At 45.4% G+C, this 23,394-nt stretch overlaps 1 protein-coding gene across 1 annotated transcript in view; it reads left to right on the forward strand.

Moving 5' to 3' along the window:
• The first annotated feature begins 757 nt into the window (after positions 1-757).
• The window catches only part of PCBD1 (pterin-4 alpha-carbinolamine dehydratase 1), a 28,012-nt gene continuing 5,375 nt past the window's right edge, over positions 758-23,394 (forward strand). Inside the window, exons 1-2 of the mRNA XM_063434688.1 lie at positions 758-869; positions 21,896-22,027. Of these exons, the coding sequence (XP_063290758.1) occupies positions 867-869; positions 21,896-22,027 (135 nt within the window). The 5' untranslated portion in view covers positions 758-866. The remainder of the gene's footprint in view (positions 870-21,895; positions 22,028-23,394) is intronic.

The raw sequence follows: 23,394 nt of genomic DNA on the forward strand, positions 1-23,394 counted from the left end.
ATATAATCAATTATTTAACTCTTTATGAATCTAATAGTCATTTTCCTTATAAACTATGATTAACCTCTTACTTACAAAGAATTAGGCAAATATTATTATAAATATCATGAGCTCCGTGGCATGCTATTGGTCATTAAAGATAAACTATAGTGCCTGCCAGGATAAAAAGTTTCCATCGCTGATGTCCTTTGGTGCTGGTTCAGGGCCCGCCTCAGCTCTTACACCAACATCAGCCAGCAGGGGGGGACCTAATGCGCATATGCGGCAAGTGCCGCGCTCACATTGGACTTCCCCCATAGGAAAGCATTGTATAATGCTTTCCTATAGGGTTTTAGGTGACACTGGAGGTCCTCATGCATAGGGTGAGAACATCCAGCGTCAGTTTGGCGACCAAAAGTCACCTAACCACCTGGAAGTCCCTCTAGTGGCTATCTGGTAGGAAGCCACTAGAGGTGGAGTTAACCCTGGCAGATCATTATTACAGTTTATGAAAAACTTGCGATAATTACCACTGTAGAATTAAGGGACCTGGGACACTGCACCCATACCACTTCAATGAGCTGAGGTGGTCTGGGCGCCTATTGTGTCCCTTTAAAGCATTTGCACAATATCTCTGGGGGCAGCATGATTAAAGGTGCCCCAACCAAGATGGCTACCAGCAGCTCTCTGGAGGCCTGTGAAGCAGGCTCACCCTTTCTCCCTCAGAGCATTGACTCTTCTAGCTGAGCCCAGATTGTTTGTAAAGGGGGAGGATTGGTCCTGCCCCTCCTCCCTCCCCTCCCCTCCTAGAGAACTGGGAGAAGCCACAGCTGATCTGTCTGTGAGCTGCTGCTCTGATCCCATACTTCTTACCCTCTGCTGCAGCTATGGTAGGTGATCTGCTATTAATTCATATTATTTATGTCCTTCTATTTTGTAGCTAAGGGGAAAAAAACAGAACAAACAAAAGGCTATTTCTTTCCTGCTTTGTTCCAAGCATAGAAAGAGGCAGCAGTCAAAGTGCATTAAGTTAATGATTCGCCAGGGGAGCAATGTAGCATGATAAGACAGGAGCAATTCAATGCACTTTCCTGGCTATTCTGTTACCAGTCTATTGTTACATGTGACTGAGAGACATGGCATTTCACTTCATTGTAAATTTCATTTAATAATGATCTTTTTCCATCCAGGCAGATGGAGTTAACTCTTGGAGTACCAGAGGGTGGGTCCATATACCTAGTACTGGGATGGCAAAACATAGGCTGGCAAGGCATCATGGGAATTGTAGTTCAACATTAGCTGGAGATATTGTGTCTACCCCTGCCCTATTATTGATTATCTGCTAAGTGGATTATATGAGGGTAAAATGTGCCTTAGAAACAGGTGGAGCAGCCACTGATGGCCATTCAAACATGTTATTATTGGTTGAGCTGTCAGCCTAATGATAGATAGATATATTAACATGACTTTAACTTCACATGGTATATATGTCCTAGGGATTAGTAATTATATATAATGTAATTCTGATTCTACAGTTCTTGTTACATACTGTCCATCTTTAAATAGAAATATAGTTTGTGTGTGTGTGTGTGTATATATATTATTATTTTTCATTTTTTTGCAATAGATAATGTAAATAACAGTTGGTTATTGAACATTTAAAATCCAATACAACACTAGAAAATGACTATATTAAACAATTTACTGTGAACTGTTATTTAATAATGTTAAATAGATGGGGGAGGATGGGGGATGTAGATAATGGCAAAAACGTAATCATTAAATGTGACCGTCATTGCCTTTCAAACAGGAGTGCTTGGGTGTTCTCCATTATGGGACTTTCACTTTGACCCTAACTTTTGGCAGCAATTATTCTAGCTCAATGCTTAGTTATTGCGTAATCAGTACAGACTGGGAGGGCTGGGGGCAACCCCAAATAAATCTTGTTTGTGCGCAAACTTCACTCCCTTTTTATGTTTTTAGTTTTATATTAAGAGTGCAAAAACTAGAATATAATAATAATCTGATACAGTTTAATATTGTTCTGTGATGAACCAGCCCATAATCCTTTCTATACAAGTTTGCCCCCTGTCCCCTTGCCCACCCTCCCCTGGGTATAGACAAGGGATAGCCAAATACTTGACATCAATCTGTCAAAAATGTCACCGGACCCATTCAGCCAATGAATAACTCTAAAATATGGATGCAATTAATATTGCTAATGAGCAGAGTAACTTTTGCGTTGGCAATGTCTGTGATCTGGGACTGAATCGTGGGTGCCTTGGGGACCACAGATTTAGCTCAAACTGTTAAGGATCTTGTAGATGATGCGTGCAGTATAGCTACTATATAGGCATGTAGTGGTTATGGTGTCTAGACTTCTCCTTTAAGCTATACATTGGTTAAAGTAACGCTCTATTGAGTTTATAATTTTTTAACTGTTTAGTAGATTTACTCCCATATAAAACATGCATGTATTATTATTATTATTTTCTGCATATTTTCTTTGTGCGTATATTGAAAAAATAGCTTGCAAAGTCTGCAGCCTTGCCAATCCCTACCCCTGACACTCTGTGGGTAATATGCCAACCAGAGGCTTCTCATTAAATTGACACTATAGACCACCAAAACAAGTTTAGCTTAATGAAGCAGTTTTGGTATATGGACCGTGCCCCTGCAATCTCACTGCTCCATTCTCTCCGTAAGACCAACACGGGCTGCAGTTTGCACATTGGTAAAATAAAATTCCCAATATACGTCTAGTAAGACCTTCCGAAATTTAGATTCATCATGGAAATACTTGTTTTTTTTGTTGTTATTTTTTGTTTTTTTTATTGCTAATCTTATGTAACCAGACATCAGTAGAGATTGCTCAATATGAATGTAAAAGGAAACATGGCCAAACATCTGGAAAATCTTCCAGAGCTGGTGGTAAAACCGTAGTCAATGAGAATCACATGTTCTCTGCTGGTCGTGTTTATGTCCATGTTCCTTCAGTTGCTCAGATCAAAGGATCTAATTGTTTCATTTAATTGATGTACGTATTTAAAGAAACCATTCCTCCATTGTAATTCAGACCACATGTCTACAGAGCCACCGATGAGACTGTTAATAGATCACAGGAGACATTATTCAGGAAGCCACAGACATGAGCTGTATTGTCAATGGTATAGTCAACGTGACATTGCGATTTTACTCTTTAATTGTCATAGGGTTAGCAATGTATTCATTGTAAACCAGCATTGTTTGTTCCAGCAGGGGGTCGTGTCTCTTTTTAAGAACGGTTATAAGTCTACCTTGGTGACCTAGCAGAAGACAATGGCTTATTATGTACCATCGACCTTTTAGCCTTGACCACACATAAGCCAAGTCAATTGGAATTCACAGTGGGCAAACCTTTATAGAACTACAATGTTATAGATTGTCCTTAAAACAATATGAGTTTAGTATTTACTAAGCTCTGGAAAACATTTAAAAGGTAACAGTGAGGGTGTATACACGAGTCGTAGTCCTATTATTTAAATTTCTGTTCAGCAGGATATAATGTCCATTTCATAGGAGTGATGGGGGCGAGGGGAGGACCATTTTGTAGTTATATCTGATAAAGTATTAGTCATTCTCTGTATTTCAGTTAAAGGAACACTATAGTAACCTAAATTACTTTAGCTAAATAAAGCAGTTTTAGTGTATAGATCATTCCCCTGCAATTTCACTGCTCAATTCACTGTCCTTTAGGAGTTAAATCACTTTGTTTCGGTTTATGCAGCCCTAGCCACACCTCCCCTGGCTATGATTGACAGAGCCTGCATGAAATAAAAACTGGTTTCACTTTCAAACAGATATAATTTACCTTAAATAATTGTATCTCAATCTCTAAATTGAACTTTAATCACACACAGGAGGCTCTTGCAGGGTCTAGCAAGCTATTAACATAGCAGGGGATATGAAAATCTTAATTAAACAGAACTTGCAATAAAGAAAGCCTAAATAGGGCTCTCTTTACAGGAAGTGTTTATGGAAGGCTGTGCAAGTCACATGCAGGGAGGTGTGACTAGAGTTCATAAACAAAGGGATTTAACTCCTAAATGGCAGAGGATTGAGCAGTGAGGCTGCAGGGGCATGTTCTATACACCAAAACAGCTTCATTAAGCTAAAGTTGTTCAGGTGACTATAGTGTCCCTTTTTTTTTTTTTTATAATTCTTTATTTTTGTTGTGCACGCATGAACATAATGCTCGTATAGCCACAACAGCTAAAGCCAGCGTATTTAACAGCAGAGTATAACAATAGTATGGCATTTTGAGTATTGGCACAAATTTTTTAAAGGTATAAAAAGCAGTTGCGAAGGTTAACAATAAAAGGTAATAGATAATAGAGCAAATTCCATCCTGGCCATAAGATTAGTGTCGGCGTATGTGCGTGTGGCCTGGAGTAAGCCTAAAGTTAAAGGCAAGGTGTGCGCTTACGTGTCTCAGAGCCAGATATATCTCTAGCTCTTTTTTATGTTTTTTGCAGTTATTAAAAGTTATATTTTAATTAATACTCAGTGGTCACTGGACAGTCCAGTCTCTTCTTTCCAGTTTCTTCAGTTTTCTATGGGTTAACCCCAGCTATACTGTCCAGGTTTCTTTTGCTTCATTGTTTTGTTTTTTTTCATTTCATTATTTCTAAGGTTTTAATACCTATTTCATGTTGAAGCAGACACTTTGAAACATATCTTTTCTTTTCATTTCTAACACTGCCATCCTTTAAATGACTGACCTCTTAGACAAACTATTAGACCCCAATTTGGGTCAGGAGGAAATTATCAATGTCTTTTCAACTAACCCCTTGTCTCAAACCTCCAGTACTACTAATGACATTAATCAGGCATTTTTTAACATACAGAAATCTTACCAACAACACACTCAGTGTTTCTGGGAGTTAACAAGCCTAAAACAATATATTGAACAAAAATTGGTCCCTAGGGGACTACGACCCGAAATCCTTTTACCTGATAAAGTCCAAACAGAGGACCAGATTAATGAGTGGAACTCCATTTTACTTGACTGCTCTTTTAGATTAATGGGTTTTCTAATCAAACTGGAAACCGTTAACTTTGCTGATATCAATCAAAAACTAACCTCTGAAATCAGCCAAATTAAAGAGTTCAAAACTGAAAACCTGTATTCACAGATGGAGGTAAAATTACAACAAAATATTGACAATTACAAACACAATCTGAAAGTAAAAAAACACACCAAGTTCCAACGAGATTTTCACGATTTCAAAGAGGGACAGATCTTTAAGCGAAAAATAAGAAATCGTAGAACTTACAACTCTAATTCCAACTATTCCTCTGGTGAAACCTCCTGACAGTGCCTCTTATAAGCAACAAAGGGCCAAACCCAGACAAACAAGCACAGATAGAAACAAACTTTCGGCAGCCAAACCCTTAGCTCAAAGAAGCATTCTTTTTTTTTTTTTGTAAATATAATTTTTATTGTCAAACGGGTCAAAATGAGACTCGCAGGTCTCCATTTGCATATAAAACATTCGTGTAGAACACAACATGTGTCTGAGCATTAGAAAGTATAAGGTATTGCATCAAACTTACGAGGTTGGGCGCGCAGGCCCGTAACAACTTCGGACTCGCAGGTCCTTAACCATATTAAGTGGTCCTGTCTAAGGGACCGGGCTCTGATGAAGTCTTCCAATTACAACTGTGCCAGAAATTAGGACGGGTCCTAACCTGTAACGTACCTTACGGGTCTTATGGACCCCGGAAGGTCCAGGAATGTCATACGAGAATAGTTACACTCTTTTGTAGCCTCACCCTGTCCCTGTCGGGTAACCGGCCTACTTAGGCCTTAAGTACATGGTTAGGGCTCCACACCTTCCTGGTCGGTGCGTTTCAACTGGGACGGGAGTCGGGGGGGGGGGGATTGGGTTGGATAGGGAAGGAGGAATAGGGTTAGTATGTCGTCTCTGTGTCAGTCGGTCTTGGGCATGTAGGTGCTAGGGTCGTCAGTATCGTCTGGAAGTCTGGTTTCGCTGTCGTCAGGATCCACTGCGTCCAGATGTCTAGGTATGTTTGTTGTTGCGGACCAGCCGCGTACATAGTGAGTTCCTCTATGGCTCTGAGGTCTTCCATTTGAGCAAACCAGAGGGGTAAGGACGGGGTCTCCTTCGTCTTCCAGTATCTTGGGATCGTTTGCTTAGCTATATTTATGATCCGGATCGTGAGTGATTTTTTATATTTGGATGTGGGGACATTTCTGTGGTGGAGCAGCATGGCTGCTGGTTCATATGGTGGGGGATTGTCCGAAAAGCGGGCAATGATAGCGTGAATTGTGTGCCAGAAGGGTTGTACCAGTTCGCAGTCCCACCAGAGATGTCTAAGTGTGCCTATTTCCTTTTCGCACCTCCAGCAGAGGCGAGATGCATTCGTGTCTATGTGGTGCGCTGTGGCCGGTGTGCGATACCAGCGTGTGAGCAGTTTATAGGCAGTCTCTTGGCTCTTGCTGAATATGGAGCAGTGGTGTATGATATTGCACATCTTCTCCCATTCCGGGGCGCTAAAGGTGCGTTTCAGGGATTCCTCCCATTTGCCCATGAAGTTCGGAGGTGTAGTTGGTGTGTGTGACTGGAGAAGGGAGTACAGGTGCGATACCCCGTGTGGTAAGGGGTCCGGGTCAGAGCATAGTCGTTCAAAGACCGTGAGATCTCTGCCGAGTGCCTGGCCTTGTGGGAGTAACTTTACGAAATTACGCAACTGTTCATATTTAAAACGCGTTAGGAAGGATTGGGAAGTCTCCCCACACATTTCTGTCAGGCTTTTCATCCCTCGTCTAGTGCAAATGTGTCGTAGGCGGGGCATGGGGTCATTCACTAGAGCCCTGAAGGCCCTCGGGTCCAAGCCCGGTTGGAAGTCTGGGTTATGAACTAGGGGTAGTAGTGGGGATGGGTATGTGGAGAGGGCATGTCGTCCGACACTGCCTCGCCACACCGTCAGTGTCGCTTTAGTGTAAACCGAGTATCGTGTTTCCTTCCCTGACCCCCTTGCGGGGAGCCACGGAAGGAGGGCGGCTGGTATGCCCGCGTCGCATTCCTCTGCTATTTTCCAGAGTTTGTGAACCCCCGGTTTGGACCACTCTACCACACGTTGCAGGTGACACGCTTTGTAGTATAGGGCAAAGTCTGGTAGGGCAAGACCGCCCTTGTCTTTGGGTTGTGTCAGTAAGGTATATTTAAGTCTGGGTCTCCTCCCGTCCCAAACGTAGGTCCCCAGTGCCCCTCGGAGTGCCGTGAAAAAGGAGGTGGGGATCACTATAGGTAGTGCCTGAATAAGGTAAAGCAGTCTCGGTAAGAAGTTCATCTTTACTACTTGCACCCTGCCTAGCCAGGATATATGGGGATAGGCCCACTCCCTCATCTCCTTCCGAAACTGGGTCAGCAGGGGGGCGAAGTTGGCTGCGTATAAATTTGTCGTGTGCGCTGTCAGCCAGGTGCCTAGGTACCGTATCTTGTCTGAAGCCCATTGGAAGTTGTGACTCCTACGCAGGTGGTCAGCTCTATGCGCGGGTACATTGATATTTAGTACATACGATTTTGAAAAGTTAATTTTCAAGCCCGAGAGGAACCCAAATGCCCGGAACGCCTGCACTAGGTTGGGCAGGGAGACCTCAGGGTTGGTGATAAAGAATAGCAGGTCGTCCGCGTATGCGGCTATTTTGTGATGTGTGTCTCCTGTATAGAGGCCGGTGATGTCAGGGTGGCATCTGATGGTGTTTAAGAATAGCTCCAGGGCCAGCACAAATAGTAACGGGGAGAGGGGGCAGCCCTGGCGTGTGCCATTGTGTATCGGAAAGGCCTCTGTTAGTACCCCGTTGACCAACACGTGCGCGGTTGGCTTGGAGTAAAGGGCTCCAATCCATCCCCGGAGGTGTGGTCCCAGGCCCATATGTGTCAGCGTCCGGAACATATATTCCCAGTTGACCCTGTCAAAGGCCTTCTCCGCGTCTGTAGAGAGCAGGAGAAGGCCCGAGTCCGTTCCAGATGTCCTGTGCATGAGCGTGAGAGCCCTAATGGTGTTATCCCGGGCCTCCCGACCCAGCACGAACCCCACCTGGTCCGCGTGTACCAGATTGGGCACATGTGTTTGGAGCCTGGTCGCCAGGACCTTTGCGAGAAGTTTAAGATCTGTGTTGATAAGGGAGATAGGCCGGTAGCTCCCGCAGTGCTCCCGGTCTTTTCCCTCCTTAGGGATGATGGTGATGTGTGCGGTGAGTGCCTGCTCGTGGAGATCGTGTCCCTCTCTGATTGCATTAAACATGTCCACTAACGGGGGGTACAGTATGTCTGCGAACCTCTTATAGTATTTTAGGGGCAATCCATCGGGGCCTGGGCTCCTCCTGGGCTTAGAGCTCTTGATCGCAAGCGCAAGTTCCTCAGGGGTAATGGGTTCGTCCAGCTGATCCGTTATGTCTGTTGGTAGGGAGGGGATTGTATGGGCCGAGAGGTATTCGTCTATAGAGTCCCGGAGTCTGTGGGAGTGTGAGTCTGTGTGCGGTCGCGGAATCGCGTAAAGTTCCTGGTAATATGCCCTAATGATCTCCTGGATCTTAGCGGGGTGCCTGTGTAGGGTTCCCCCCTTGTCCCGGATGCGGTCTATGTAAGTGTCTTGTCTCTTTTTATTGAGCATGCGTGCTAACAGTTTCCCACTCTTGTTGCCATTTACGTGGAAGAAAGCCCTGTTGCGCAATGCATCCCTGTGGTATTGGGAGTGTAGGAGTGTTGTCAGTTCTCTCCGTAGAGTAAGCAGTGTTGCCTGGTGCGTGGGGAGTTGTAGACGTTTATTGAGTGTATCAAGGTGGTGTATGTCCGCTAGTATTGAGGCCATGCGGGCCTCCCTCTGTCTCTTGAGAAGTGTGCCCTTTTGTATGAAATGCCCCCTAACAACGCTTTTGTGTGCCTCCCATCGTATGGTGGGGGACGTTTGATTTCCATTGTGTGTGAAGTATTCTTGCAGTGTAGTTTCTATGTCGGCCGTTAGTTCTGGCTTGGCCAGTAGGGCCTCATTTAACCTCCATTTGGAGATTGTGGGTCTGAATAGCGGGGACTTCAGGGTGACCGGCACCGGTGCATGGTCCGACCATGTAGCAGTGCCCTGGTCAGCCCGAAGTGCCAGCGGTAGGTAGTATTGTGGCATGAAGAGGTAGTCGATTCGGGTGTAGGAGTTATGGGGGTGTGAGTAAAAAGTGTAATCCCTTTCATCGGGATGTAGGGCTCTCCAGCAGTCCACGAGCCTTTCTCTCGCCAAAAGGGCTCTGATTGCTGTGAGATGTTGGGTGGGGACGTGAGAGCGGCCCAGGGAGGAGTCCCATTTGGGATCCAGAGCCACGTTAAGGTCTCCCCCCAGCACCTGTACTCCCTCTGTGAAACTCCTAAGGGTGCGGAGTGTCCGGGCCAAGAAGCGATATTGTCTACAATTTGGGGCGTAGATGTTGGCAAAAGTGTACATGGAGCCTGCTATCTCCCCCTTTATAAAAGTGTATCGTCCCTCTGGGTCGGTCAACACCCCCTTTTCTTTGAACGGAATGCGTTTGTGGAGCAGTATCGCCGTCCCCCTTGATTTCCCCCATTGGAAGTCACTGTAGTATCCGTTGGGGTAGTGCTGGTTGGTCAGTGTCGGTCGTGATCCCAGTCTGAAATGTGTCTCTTGTAGAAACACTATGGATGCCTTATGGGAGAGGAAATCCCTCAAGGCTCCCGATCTTTTCTCGGGTTTGTTTAAACCTCTAGCATTGAGGGAGAGAACCGTTATGGGGGCTGGGGCAGTGGACATGGTCGAACCCTGTCAGTCAGGTATAGGTGTGCAGTCTCGTCCGTCCGGCGGTCAAGTGCTTGGACGGGGTAAGGGGGGTATAGGGAAGTGTAGGGTAGTAGGGGTGGAAAGGGTCAGGGGTAGAATATATACAGTCGCTGTAAACAGCGGCGTTGGAAAAGAGCGTCGGGGGGCTGGGGCCCCTCCGGCCGTTAACGGGCGGAGGGGAACCGCTCACCTGATTTTTGTCGCTCACTCCAGTAGGGCAGTCGAAGGAGTCCCGGAATTCCCAAGTGGGCAGGGCCCAGGGGACCAAGTGCGCTCGCAAATCGGTCGTCGCTGACCACTATGGCCTCTCGGGGCTCCACCCAGTCAGGACCTTCCGTCTCCCCGGCTTACGGCACTATCTATTAAGGAATGAAACATAGTTATCAACCTCACCTTAAAAGAACAGTAGTAACTTCAACAAGGATATCAGCCATAGGAAATAAACAATTCAACAATTTAACATGGGTCCCATTTGTACCTTCGCCGTGTAGGTCACCTAGTGGCCTGTCACGGGACCCTCCCCCCACCCACATCTCCATTCCTTCCCAATCTCTCATCACCCTAATGGCAATTCCCCACCCTCTCTTCGCTTTTCCTCACCCCTGTGGGTGGGATTCGGTCTCGGTGGCGTGTGTCTGCAAGTTGGTATTGTGGGGTCTAACCATCGGGCGGTTGGGGCACATTTATTCTCCACATGGGCGTAAGGCCCCTCATGCGACTCTCGCCCACGATAATAAAGCAGGTTAATAGTATCCCCTCCTCCCCCCCCCCCGGGTTAGCTCCCCCATATTCTTAGGTGTTCCCTAGTATGCCCTCCCTCCCCCTTATCTGGAGCCGCAGCTCAAGCAATACTTGCTGTGTCGAGAGGTCACGGCAGTGTCCATTTAGTGGTGGGGCCTCAGGGGTACCCCAGTGTAAAGTCCAGAGTTCGTGACATGCCTATGGTATCAGGGTAACAGTTCCAAGGTCTAGACTTCGAGCAGGCATGGCAGCTTTCAGTTGGGCATCCCCACTGGCCTAGTCGTCTGTGTGCGAGGTGGCCTCAGTCTCTGGGGTCGGGGACCCATACTTTGTGGTCTGGGGGTGAAGGTGTAAAAGTTCAGCGGGTTCGGCCAGGGTAATGTCTCCGGTGGCAGGTGCAGCTCCTTCTGGAGAGCCTGGGTGTCTTCTTCCCCTAGGACCATGAAGGGGCCGTTAGGAGTCGCAACTTGCAGTCCTGTGGGAAAACACCAGCGGTACCGCAGCTGGGCGGTTTGTAGCTGCCTGGTTAGGGGCTTCATTGCTCTTCTGTATGCCAGGGTTGCTGGAGATAGATCGGGGAACAGGTGGATCTCCGAACCTTCTAATAGAATTTTTTCTGCGGTTCTGGCTTTGCGAAGGATCTCCTCTTTCAGGGGAAAGCTCTCCAGACAGCAGATGATGTCGCGGGATGGGCCTTCAGGGGGTCCCTGGGGCCTAAGTGCGCGGTGTGCACGTACAAAGCCTATAGGCGTTTGAAGCGGACGGGCCAGCAGTCTGTTAAATAGATCCGACAAGGTGGCTGGAATAGGGGTGTTCTTGTCCAACCCCTCAGGTACCCCCCTGATGCGGATGTTCTGTCTCCTACCCCTGTTATCTAAGTCCTCAATATGCAATGCCATTTGCTTTAGTACCTTCGTATGAGACTGCAGCATGTCAGTGTTTGCTGCCTGAGATGCAGACATGTGGTCACTGTCTGCCTCGAGCTGGGCCACTCTCTGGCTGAGGCCCTGTATCTCCTCTCGCAGTGCATGGAGCTCTGTAGTGATGGAGGTGTGGAGTTCAGCATTAGCCTGTTTCAGGTCTGCTTTCGTGGGTAATTGCTGGAGTATGGACATCAGTTCAGGGGTGAAGGATTGGGAGTTTGTTGGTGCATGTGCTCCCTGTGGGGACCGTGGGCGGGGAGAGCCCGAGGCCGTGGAGTCAGTTGAGGCCTGGTGGTCCGGGTCCGCCTGTGCCACGAGGTATTGCTTCATGGAGGGGTTCGGAGCACTTTTCAGGGTGTCCGCGGGTCTTTGGGCACTCGATGTGCGGTGAGTCTTCCCCATTACGAGCGTTTGGCTGTGCGGTCGGTGAGGTTTAGTGCTAGGCCGGCGGGGAGCTCACGGTTTAGGCAGCCATGTTCGCGGACCTCCAAGCCACGCCTCCAAAGAAGCATTCTAAGGGAGCCTGATAAAACAGTATCCTTCTTGGACATCCCTATCACAGGAGAGACCAACATTCCATCCACCACATCCCAAACAGTCCCTTTTTTAGAACAGGGCTCCCACCGCCACCAAAGGGGGAGACTACGGGACAGGCACAGGTGGGGATACAAACAGAATCGAACAAAGAATTAAATCAGAACAGGATAATAAATCTTTCCAGTTTCGATTTATTGCCTAGACATATATCACTCCTTAGTAAAGGTCTCTCTTTTGTACCAACACCACAATGCAACACCTTTGACTGGACCAAAGATATTAATCTATTTGGTAGGAAAATTGCTCTCAATATAATACATACCAAAAAGGATACACAAACGGCTAATGACATGGGCTTAAGCCTTGAGGATTATCGTTTGGCACAAAACTTAACAGACCTCCTTGAGGAACAAAACCCTAATAAACCATTGACTGACTGTAAACCAGAGAGTTGGTTCACCCCTAATTTTAAGGAGTTACCACACGTTGACCTTTTTGTCCAAATGTCAACTAGTGAACTAGAAAAGGCTGACATTCCTATACCACCTAAGAATCTCACGACTATGGAATACAAGGGCTTGAAAGAGTTGAGACAATCCACCAACACTATCATTAAATCTGCGGATAAGGACGGAAATATTGTTCTCCTTGATCGTGATAAGTATATCACTATGTGCATGGCACATCTGCACGACAAAGAGTGCTACCAAACGTTATCGAGTGACCCCACAGCTCACTACGTCAAGGAATTAGATAACATTCTAATGAAAGCTGAATCATCTAAGATCATTACATCTCAGGAATACAAATACTTATTGCCACACAAAAATCCGACCATAGCCACACTCTACTGTCTACCCAAAATACACAAAAATCCGATAGACCCGCCAGGTAGACCTATAGTCTCCGGCAACAATTGTCTAACTGAGAGATCTAGCAAATTCATTGATAAAATCCTAAGACCTATGGTTATCACATTACCATCCTATCTACAGGATACTAAGTCAACACTACTAGCTCTTGAGGGGCTACAGGTCCCCCCCTACACCCTACTGGCGAGTCTTGACGTAGTTTCTCTCTATTCCAACATTCCACATGACAAGGGAATCCTCGCATGTGAATTTTTTCTGAACCAGTCCTCTCTTGATTTCACCAAAAAGAACTTTATAATTTAAGTTATTAAAGTTCATCCTAACCCATAACTATTTCATTTCATTTTTTTTTTTTTTAAATTCTTTATTTTTGCTGTGCAGAAAAAAAATAACATGAGCGTGCTAATAATGCCACAACAGCATAATCAGACAGTTTGAGCACACAGATTTGTTAACATTCAAGCAGCATTTAGAGGAAATGCAGTTTTTTTTTATAGTAATAAAACATGCTAGGTACAAGCTGGCTAAGTACGTTTGTCATTATTAGTTACTTATCGCTATGTAACAGTAGCTTAGGGTTAAGAGTCATAGTGAATGTCATCGCTTTAGTAGTTAAACCGTGGTTTGATTAGCTAGATGATAAACTAAATATATCAACGAACAAAGTAGGCAGTAGAGGCGTATTAAACATAGTATTCGGTAACATGCAAGTATGGGAGACATATTAGATACAGATTTGTAATGCACCTGAAGGTACACTGCTCAGTTGAGGTGTTAGTAGGCATCGAATCAGTGGAGGGTGAAAAGTGAAGAATTAACAAGATTATGGCAATTGTACACAAATGCAGTAGAAATAAGTATTAAGTATGGACTGATTCGATATCTCTGTGGTAGGCAAGTTAACCAGTATAGGCTATGCTAAACAATAGGTAAACATGTTAAGGTTTGTAGGGTTTTCCCCGTGGTCTGGGGTCTTGGGTGGCATGCCGTCTTTTAAGCTGAGTTGTCCCAGTTGTGTGGCATGATTGGTGCAAAGTCCTTTCACCCTATGCCTTCCTTCAGGAGGCGGCGGACGACCTGTTGTGGGTCTTTCAGAGTGCTCTCCACTGTGGGCCGCGAAGGGGCTTTCCACCCGCTACGCGCGCTGGCTTCTAGCTTCCTTGCTTCCCGGTTATAGTCGCGGTTGGTATTGTGAGCCGGTGAGGATGTAGTGGCGCCCTGTTTGAGGAGGGTAATTGGGGCCGCCGAGGTGTGGGCAGGTGGGATGTGTTGGTGGGGCCTTCCCTGTAGCGTTGGGGCGCAAGAGCTGGTGCCCAAGATACCTGTTGCTGTTTCTCCCCGTGCCGGTCTCCGGCGGAGAGGCTCACTGGAGGTACGAAGGGGATATCCGCTCAAACGGCGCCTAAGTGCCGGACGGATCCAGGACGCCACCGCTTTGGTTGCCATCAGATAAGATCGCCTTTGGGTATGAAGCAATGTCCAGAGTTTGGAGCAGATCCGCTCATAAAACTCCTGTGTTCGCCTAGGAGGTTTGATTAATGTGCGGCTTGTGGTTCGCCGTGTTCGTGGCGCCATTTTGTTTGGGCCTGAACTGTCCCATGTTGCCTTGGGTGCTGGTGTTGCAGGCTTACTGTGCGGGTTCGTCGCTTGTGTCCTGGGCAACCAGGCTTGGGTCGGGATAACCCCCACCGATCCGGGGGGGGGGGGAGCATCATACCGCCGGTGCTGCTATCGAGAGGATGGGGAGAGCGGCCGCCTCTCCCCTGTTCCCGCGCTTGTAGGCCGCGTTCATGCAGCCGTGGACTTCTTGCTCCGATCTCCACAATACGGGTATCCCCGTGTTCAGTGGGGCACACTGAGCTCAGGCAGGGTGGTCTTGTGCGGGTGAGAGCTGATTTTGCTTATTTTTATGCCGTTTTCCGAATGTAACTGCAGGAGCTCTGCAGTAATGCGTGTGATCAGGATGCTGGTCAGGCTCCGCCCCCCAACTATTTGATTTTTAATGGCAGATACTACTTACAACGAACCGGCACTACCATGGGCACGGCTTGTGCCCCCACGTATGCAAATTTGTTTTTGGGTTGGTGGGAGCAGCATGTCATCAAGTCATCTCCGTATCAAGCGTACCATGGATATATTTTGAAGTGGTACAGATACATTGATGACATGCTGCTCTTTTGGACGGGTCCAGTTTCGACTTTTGGTGACTTTGTTGACTGTCTAAACATTAATGACATCAATCTGAAACTTACGTCAGTTATTGATGTACGCGAACTTATCTTCTTGGACTTACGAATTATACTACATGAGGATGGCACTATAAGCACTGAGCTATTCAGGAAGTCAACAGCAACGAATAGCCTACTTCACTGGGATAGCCATCACCCATACAGTCTAAGAGCGTCCATCCCATACAGCCAATACCTTCGAGCAAGAAGGAACTGTTCTGAAGACCTTTCCTTTTACCAAGAATGTCAACAATTAAAGTTTTGCTTTAAATCTTTAGGATATCCCAACAGAGTCTTAAAGAAGGCATTTCAAAGAGCCAGTCAAACTGATAGACTTGCCAGTCTCAGGTTCACTCGTACGAAGTCCTCAAACTCCATTCCCAGATGCATTGGCACATTTGATAATGGCTGGGGGACCATGTCCAATATCCTGTCTAAGAATTGGCCAATACTGTGCCATAACCCTATACTTCAAAAACTACTACCTGATCACCCAGAATTGACAGCCAGGCGAGCTAGGAATTTACAAGACATGCTCGTCCACAGCCATCTGTCTTCCCCCCAGGTTACACAGAATTGGCTTTCTCAAACTAAAGGCACGTACAGATGTGGGCATTGCAAAGCTTGCAAACACATCTGTCCATCTAAATTTACGCAATCTACTTGCTCGAAGTTGAAGGTTCATACTAATGCCCTGGTCAATTGCAGTACCACCAATATCATTTATTTGATAACTTGTGAGTGTGGACTGCAATATATAGGGAAAACGTTCCAACAATTTAGGCGCAGAATCCTGCAACATATCGGCTCCATTAAAAATACCATCAGTCCTACGCCAATAGCTAGGCACATTCAGAATTTTCATGGAGGTTTGACGGACTGCTTGAAATTTCAAGCAATTGAAAAACGTTTCTTGAACCCTAGAAAAGGCAACATGAATAGACTCCTCTTACAAAAAGAGTCAAAATGGATTTATAAATTTAGGACACTGACACCTTGTGGTTTGAATGAGGAATATAACTATACCCCTTTTATCCACAAATAAAGTTATCTGTGATTCGGGTGGCACTGTATCACATTATATTACAATTTACCTTTTTTATATTATTGACCCTGTATTTTTTATTTTTTATCAAATTTTTTATCAAATTTATTTCAAGTCCCAACACTGGTGGAATATGGACCTAATACATAATTTTCAATGTTGTCTCTTGAGATTTATGGTCCATTTTGAAGAATTACTGAGATGATATATATATATTATAATCTAATTTTTCATGGTATATACTTTTCATGACTTAATTAGATTTTACAATCTTTAGGAGTTATTAACCAAGGATGCCAATTTTCATGCTTTGTATGTTCACACTATTATCAGTTTTTGCTAAACTTTATAATCTTCTTTAGCACTTTCTGTCAGTTATAACTGTGTGCAAAATCAATTGGCATAGCCCTGTTTCGTCAATTTTTACTCCTTGATATAGTTTTCATCCATAGTATTCCTCTCTGCCATTTACCATCTACTATGCCGGCATGGCAGTCAAGGGGTTAGCTGACACTTCCTGCTAGCCCCTCCCACCGACCAATCAGATGTTTGGGCGCTATATTTAAATCGAACCGACGAGGACAGCCTTCACCCCTTGAAAAGCCGCTCACTGGCGAAACGCGCGTCGGGGCTTTTGCACGTGTAGATTTCTCACTTTGATAGTCTGCAAGTTTAGCTTGTACTTTAGCTAGTTAGAAATCTTTGACAATAGCGGAGTTTAGTGGGAATCTGTGGGTCTGCAAAGTTTAAAATAGCCGAATCTTGGACGAAATTGCCAGCTTTAGACTTAGCGTTAAACTGCAGTTAGACGCCACTACACAGCCATTGTGTGAATCATATATAGTTCTAGGGTTACTAGCCTTAGCTACTTGCTCTCTTAGCGAATCCTCTTTTCTGGCTATAGCAGGGATTGTTCGCTTAGCCAGTCACACGTTTTTTATTATCATTTCTATACCCAGGTTAACCCTGTTTTTCTCGTCCTGGGTTTTTTCCTTTCACTATTTCTGTCTTAGGATTTATATCCCTGTCTTACCTACTGCTATATGTAACTACCCTCTGTTACTCTGTAATAGTATTATTAATATTTGCAACATTATTACAAGGGCATTCTCCTTCTGACTACATAGTTACAGAGTAACATTGATTCAAGGTTCTTTTCATTATAGCTTAACCACATTTTGGAGATAGACTATATTCAGTATATAGTGACTTCTATCACTTCTCTATTGTGGAACTTTTTCCACGGTATGTCTGTTCGTGTTTAGAGCCAGATATATCTCTAGCTCTTTTTTATGTTTTTTGCAGTTATTAAAAGTTATATTTTAATTAATACTCAGTGGTCACTGGACAGTCCAGTCTCTTCTTTCCAGTTTCTTACGTGTCTCATGACGCAGGGTTGAAGTGAGACTCTGTACTGGAAGGGAGCATGTCGATACGCCGTTGTTGTGGGGCATACGGAAATTCAATGCGTAGACCATGTGGGTGGTCTTAATGTATCGTGAAATGTGAGGGCTGTGCATAGCCTAGAGTATCGTATGTGTGGGGGAGTAATAGAGGATGCTGACGCGCAACCTGATGAGGTAGTTGTGCAGCTCCTAGGTGGTGGCCTCGTTGTGAAGTAGTTAAAGCGGAGCTGGGGGGGTGTGGTAGTAAATGGAGCCAACTAGTCCGGGTTCTGCCCGATTCGGCGGTAAATAGCCGCCGTATAGCAATCCTGCTATATGTGTGCAGGGAACTCTGGGTTACATAACGTTAGGGGCCTGTGCCCTGTAAGCTAACACCAACAAGTACGGTAGTGTAGATAAAAGGGAGAACATTAGAACAAAAAGTAAAATGTAAATAACTCAAAAGTCCCAGTTCAGGTAATCTTCACTCCGGGTGTTCCCCTGGATGCTGGAACAAATGGGACAATCTTAGCCGGATCCCAAGTAGTAATGGTGGAAGAAGGCATGAGTCCCATATCTGTCAGGACAGTGTCCATCTCTGCGACGTCCGTCGCTTTATAGTCCTTGCCTTGGTGTTGGAAGAGGAGTGTGTGTGATGGTCCCCAATGGTACTTCACTCCCTTAGCCGTCAATGCCGCTGTAAGTGGTCGGAGAGATTTGCGCCATTGCAGGGTTGTGCGCGAGAGATCGGAATAAAACGTTAAGTCCATGTCTTCAAAGCGGTATGGATTTTTTCCTTTGATGGCGCCCATTAGAGCAGCTTTGTCTTGCCCGTTTTGAAATTTGACCAGGAGGTCACCTGTCGCTGAACTTGCGAGTTGTGGCGGCTTGGGTAGGCGGAACATGCCATCCAGCTGCACCCCTTTAGCTATTTTGGGGGACAGGAGGGCCGTGAACAGCCGTCTTAGAAGATGGGGAAGCTCGGCCGGGGATATTGCGTCTGAGAGGCCTCTGATCTTGACATGCTTCCACCTCCTTTTGTCTTCCATAGCTGCCAGTTGGTGGGTGAGTGTAAAGTGGGCTGAGGAGAGGTCTTTGACCTGATTCTGCAGCTCTGTGATTTGTGCTGTCTGGGCCTGAGTGGATTGCTCCATTGCTGAGAGGCGATCCGTGAACCCCTTAACATCCTCCCTTACCTGGGAGATCTCCGTGGAGAGCGACTGGCATAGGTCGGTCAGGAGAGAGGTAAGTATCTCCGTGGTAACTGGAGAGCCCATCGGCTGTTGCTGTGGTTTGGGAGGTCCCTTGTAACCCAGTGTCTCAGGGCAATGAAGGGATGTGTCATCCGAGCTTTCCGAAAAATCTCCATAGTCGGCCGCCATATTGGGTGCCGCCACACCATGAGGCCTCCTCAGTAAGTCGCCGATATCGCCCGTGAACCGCGGGCGATCCGGCCGCGTTTTTTTGGTTTTCCTCCCCATTGAAAGGGGAGTGTGGGCAGGCTGTCTGCGGTCTGGTGGGGTAAAACTTGCGGTTGATTTCGGGTCGTTTTGGGCTGCGGTCGTCGGAGAGCAGTGAGTGTGCGACCGTTCATGCCGAGAGCTGGCTCCGCCCCCGACTATAGTGTCCCTTTAAGAGTCTCCTGTGGCTATCCGTTTGAGTTCTGGAACCTGCAATAGCATCTCCCTGGTATTCAACAGTCCTGAACTGTGATGCATCGCTTGGCATTCTCCTTACTGTAGTTTCCTTTTTAAAGCCATAATACCGTGGGATATTATGTAGAAATACAAACCAGAATAGGCTTGAGCACTCTGGAAAAATTAGATTCAGCCATATTATTAATATTATTTTATTAATTTATATATCACCAGCAATTTCCATAGTGCTGTACATTGGGTATTAATTGGTATGGGGAAAAACAATTGTTTGGTTCGACTTGTACAACTTCTGTCAATGCAAATGATTCAAAAAAAAAAAAAAAAAAAGGCGTGCAAATGGCCTAATCGTGTACTGTATAATATTTCTTGAAGCAAATTTGTAAAAGACGAAATGGAACTGCACTCAATCCCCATCTGAGTCTGGGTGCAACATGACCGGCCCCAGTACCAAGAGACCAATGTATTAATGGAAAAAAATAGAGAGGTCCAGGGACTCCAGATATCAGTGGAATAGGCAATATCTTAAACTCACAGCCAAGACAACGTTTCGACCAAACTGGTCTTTATCCAGCTCGTAACTACACACATTAAGTACACTTTATAGGTGTACAAAAACAAACAAGGTGAATAAAATCAGTTAATCAACATGAAAATACAATCAATTACACTTACCCTAAACATAAGGGATGTCAGCTGTGTATAGGAGAGTCAAATACAAACTCTAGCAGGAAATAATTGAGCCGGGGTTACGGGGCACCGGTATAGTACTGAATGCTGTTGGGCAACTCCAGGCCGGGAGATTGTCCGCCTCTCCCACCCGGTGTGCTCTAGAGCTTTCTTGAGAAAGGCGTCCAATAACGCCGAAACGCGCGTCGAGCTTGCGGGCTTGCTCTTTGCCGATGCATTCACTCTGAAGTTTATACTTACCTGGGCTCCCACTATGTCTGTGCCGGTTCTAGCATTTAACTTTGAGGGATACCATTAGGCTGCCTCGAAGCAGCAGTTGAGTTTGCTACAAGGTAGTCAGTTAGTTCAGGGCGTGTTTATAGGCATGTTACTTTGTATCCGCTGGGATTTGAACTCTCCTATACGTCCATACTAGTAACGACTGCATTTACCTCTCTGCTACTCTCTATCTGCCGCTATCCGCTGGTCCCATTACTTAAGTTCTGAGGGATAGAAATAGGCTGCCTTGTAGCAGCAGCTGTTTTTGGATGTGAGCTGGATATTTTAGTTAAGGACATTTATACAGAGGTACTTTTCACTACAGTCTATGCTGATAGGACTGTTCACTCCCCCATGGTGTCATCTATTACATGGAGGAGTAGCTGAACAGATCCGATATAAATTAACAGCTGAACAGACCGTGAGAAAGCTTTACCTATACTTCTCTGTACATTTATGCTAAGTAACCACGATAATTACCGGCTCCATATACCTTTACCGCTGCTGTTGCAGCAAATATCCACTCTTTATTATCTTTGCTGCTCTGTCTTGCTAGAATCTGATTTGACTATTGACTATTAGCTTTACCCTATTTAGGGGAGGTGGATGCTGGTCATTTTGATCCTTTTTTTAGGTCTCTGCACTCCTATCCATCCCTGTTCCCTATAACATATATGGGTACCTATATGGGAACATTTCCAGGTTTTTAATAGGTGGTTTTGCATCTTTCACTTTAAACACTTTTGTTAGGGTGTGTTCTATATTTTATTTATTTTTTTTTGGGCGAATTTGTTTACCAATTACTTGAACACTTTTGCTAGGGTACATTTACTATTAAAATTTAATATTTACTTTATTTTTTTGTCAGGTAAACTTGCTTACCAATTACTATTAATAAAGGTTTATTACCATATTTTTGTGACCCTCTACCTAAGGGAGTAGTTAGAAGTGGGAATGGACTCCACCCATTTTTAGTGTGCGGTTCTCCTTTTTCCCATTTTCTTTCCTTCTGTCTATTTTTTCTACCCGGGGTTAAGCCCCTACTACTCCCTGTAACCTTGCTGAGATTTAGATGTGACTCACCTTACATCTTAAATCTCTTCTTTTTCTTTTGTTATAGTATTAGAATTAATTATTGTAATTATCAAATGTGGCAAAGTAATGCACTAGGAAGGGCATGGAAGTGGTTACTTTAGGTGACTCACACATGTAAGATCCTTTACCACCCCACCCCTCGTCCTCATCTCCTTGCCTGGCTACAGTGTCCATTTATTTTCAGATGACATGCAGATCCTTCCCCTCCTTTACCCCTGACATCTCCTCTCTCAGCTCTTCATATGTCTCTGACATTGCTTACTAGATGTCAATTTGTTGGCAAAATACCCAGGCCAAAGCCACCGCAACATCTTCATCGCCTCCTGTTCCACAACCCAGACTTCCCCCGACTCTTCATTACCCACTGTCTTATTGTTCCCACATTGGTCTGTGGGCAGTCGAAAACCGCAATGCAGGTCTCTGATGACACACTAACTCTGTAACCTCTATGAAGGGGAAGAAATGTTGTGTACAGAAGTGATCATGCACCATTACTAGATCCATATATTGGCCAATTCTAGAGGGTGTATGTTAAACCAAGTAAATGTTTGACGTTTTTCCCAGTAATACTGAATACAAGGTGTAAGAGATGACCCATAAAAAAAAAAGTTGATATTTTTACATTGTTTTTACAGGCTGGAAAGGCACACCGACTCAGTGGTGAGGAGCGGGAGCAGCTTCTGCCTAACCTGAGAGCTGTAGGGTGGAATGAACTGGACGGCAGAGATGCCATTTGCAAAGAATTTCATTTTAAGGACTTCAACCGGGTAAGCGGTACATCGCATGCGCCCAGTGGTGTATTTTAGTTTTGCGCTGCCCTAGGCATGACTAAACCTGGGCACCCACTTAATCTAAATTTGCCCCACCCCTTCCTGTCAAGGCCACACCTTTTCCTACTACGTTTTAAAGGGAAACTATAGTGCCAGGGAAACAAAGCTGTTTTCCTGGCACTATAGTTCCCTATAGTGCCCCCCTCGGCACTGAAGGGGTTAAAACCCATTTTGGTCACTTACCTGAATCCAGTGCTGATGTCCCTCGGCCCTGGGTCATGCTCCTCCTCTGCGCTTGCATTAGGCTTCCCCATAGGAAAGCATTGTACCAATTCTTTCCTATGGGGATTTAGCAGACGCCTGATGTCCTCATGCACATCGTGAGGACGTCCAGCATCAGGTGACTTTTAGTCGCCTAACCACCATAAAGTCCTTCTAGGGGCTGTCTGGTAGACAGTCATTAGAGGTGGATTTAAAACCTCAAGTAATTTTTGCAGTTTCTGAGAAACTGCAATAATTAACACTTTCAGGGTTAAAGAGTTAGGGACACTGCACCCAGACCACTTCAATGAGCTGTTCAATGTCCCTTTTAAGCACACACTCTGACACACACATTCACTGACAGATACACACTGACAGTCACACACACAATGACAGACACACAGACGTCACTGACAGTCAGACACACTGATTTGACACACATTTATTGACACACACATTGGCAGATACACACACGCTCACTGATTTGACACACACACATGCATTAACAGACACACGTATGCACTCACAGACACACATATACACACAGACATACACACTCACAGAAACTGACATACACTCAGACATACACATACTCACAGACACATACATACACTCACAACACTCACAACTTATTAATGTAATTAATATTTTTCCACCCAGCCTCCCTACCTGGAGAGCTGGCGTGGACCGTCCCTGGGGTCCAGTGGGGCGGGCAGCTTGCCATCCGAGGCGGCGAGGGAGCTGTGATCTTTCTGCTCTGTATATTTAAATGGTTTGACTTCTTGTTGGTGCCCATCCTGCCACATGAAACGAATTGGATGTAAGCAAGGGAAGAAATTTTACTGTTTAAACCGCTTTCCCAACACATGTTTTCATGATTTTCGAGTCTTTATTTCAGAACTAACTCCATCATTTGTATAATCAAATTAAAATAAATAAAAGGAAGGCCATCTTGAATAAACACTCTACGGGGCATAGGGATACTTTACTTACACTGTTTAAATTCTATGAATGAGTTCCGGCAGATCCAAACCATCGGTGGTGGAGGGATGTGAATAGTCCGGTGTATACGCACATTGAGAGTGGTCTCAATTTCCCTGCTG

Source organism: Pelobates fuscus, chromosome 10, assembly GCF_036172605.1.
Source record: "Pelobates fuscus isolate aPelFus1 chromosome 10, aPelFus1.pri, whole genome shotgun sequence".
NCBI lineage: Eukaryota > Metazoa > Chordata > Amphibia > Anura > Pelobatidae > Pelobates > Pelobates fuscus.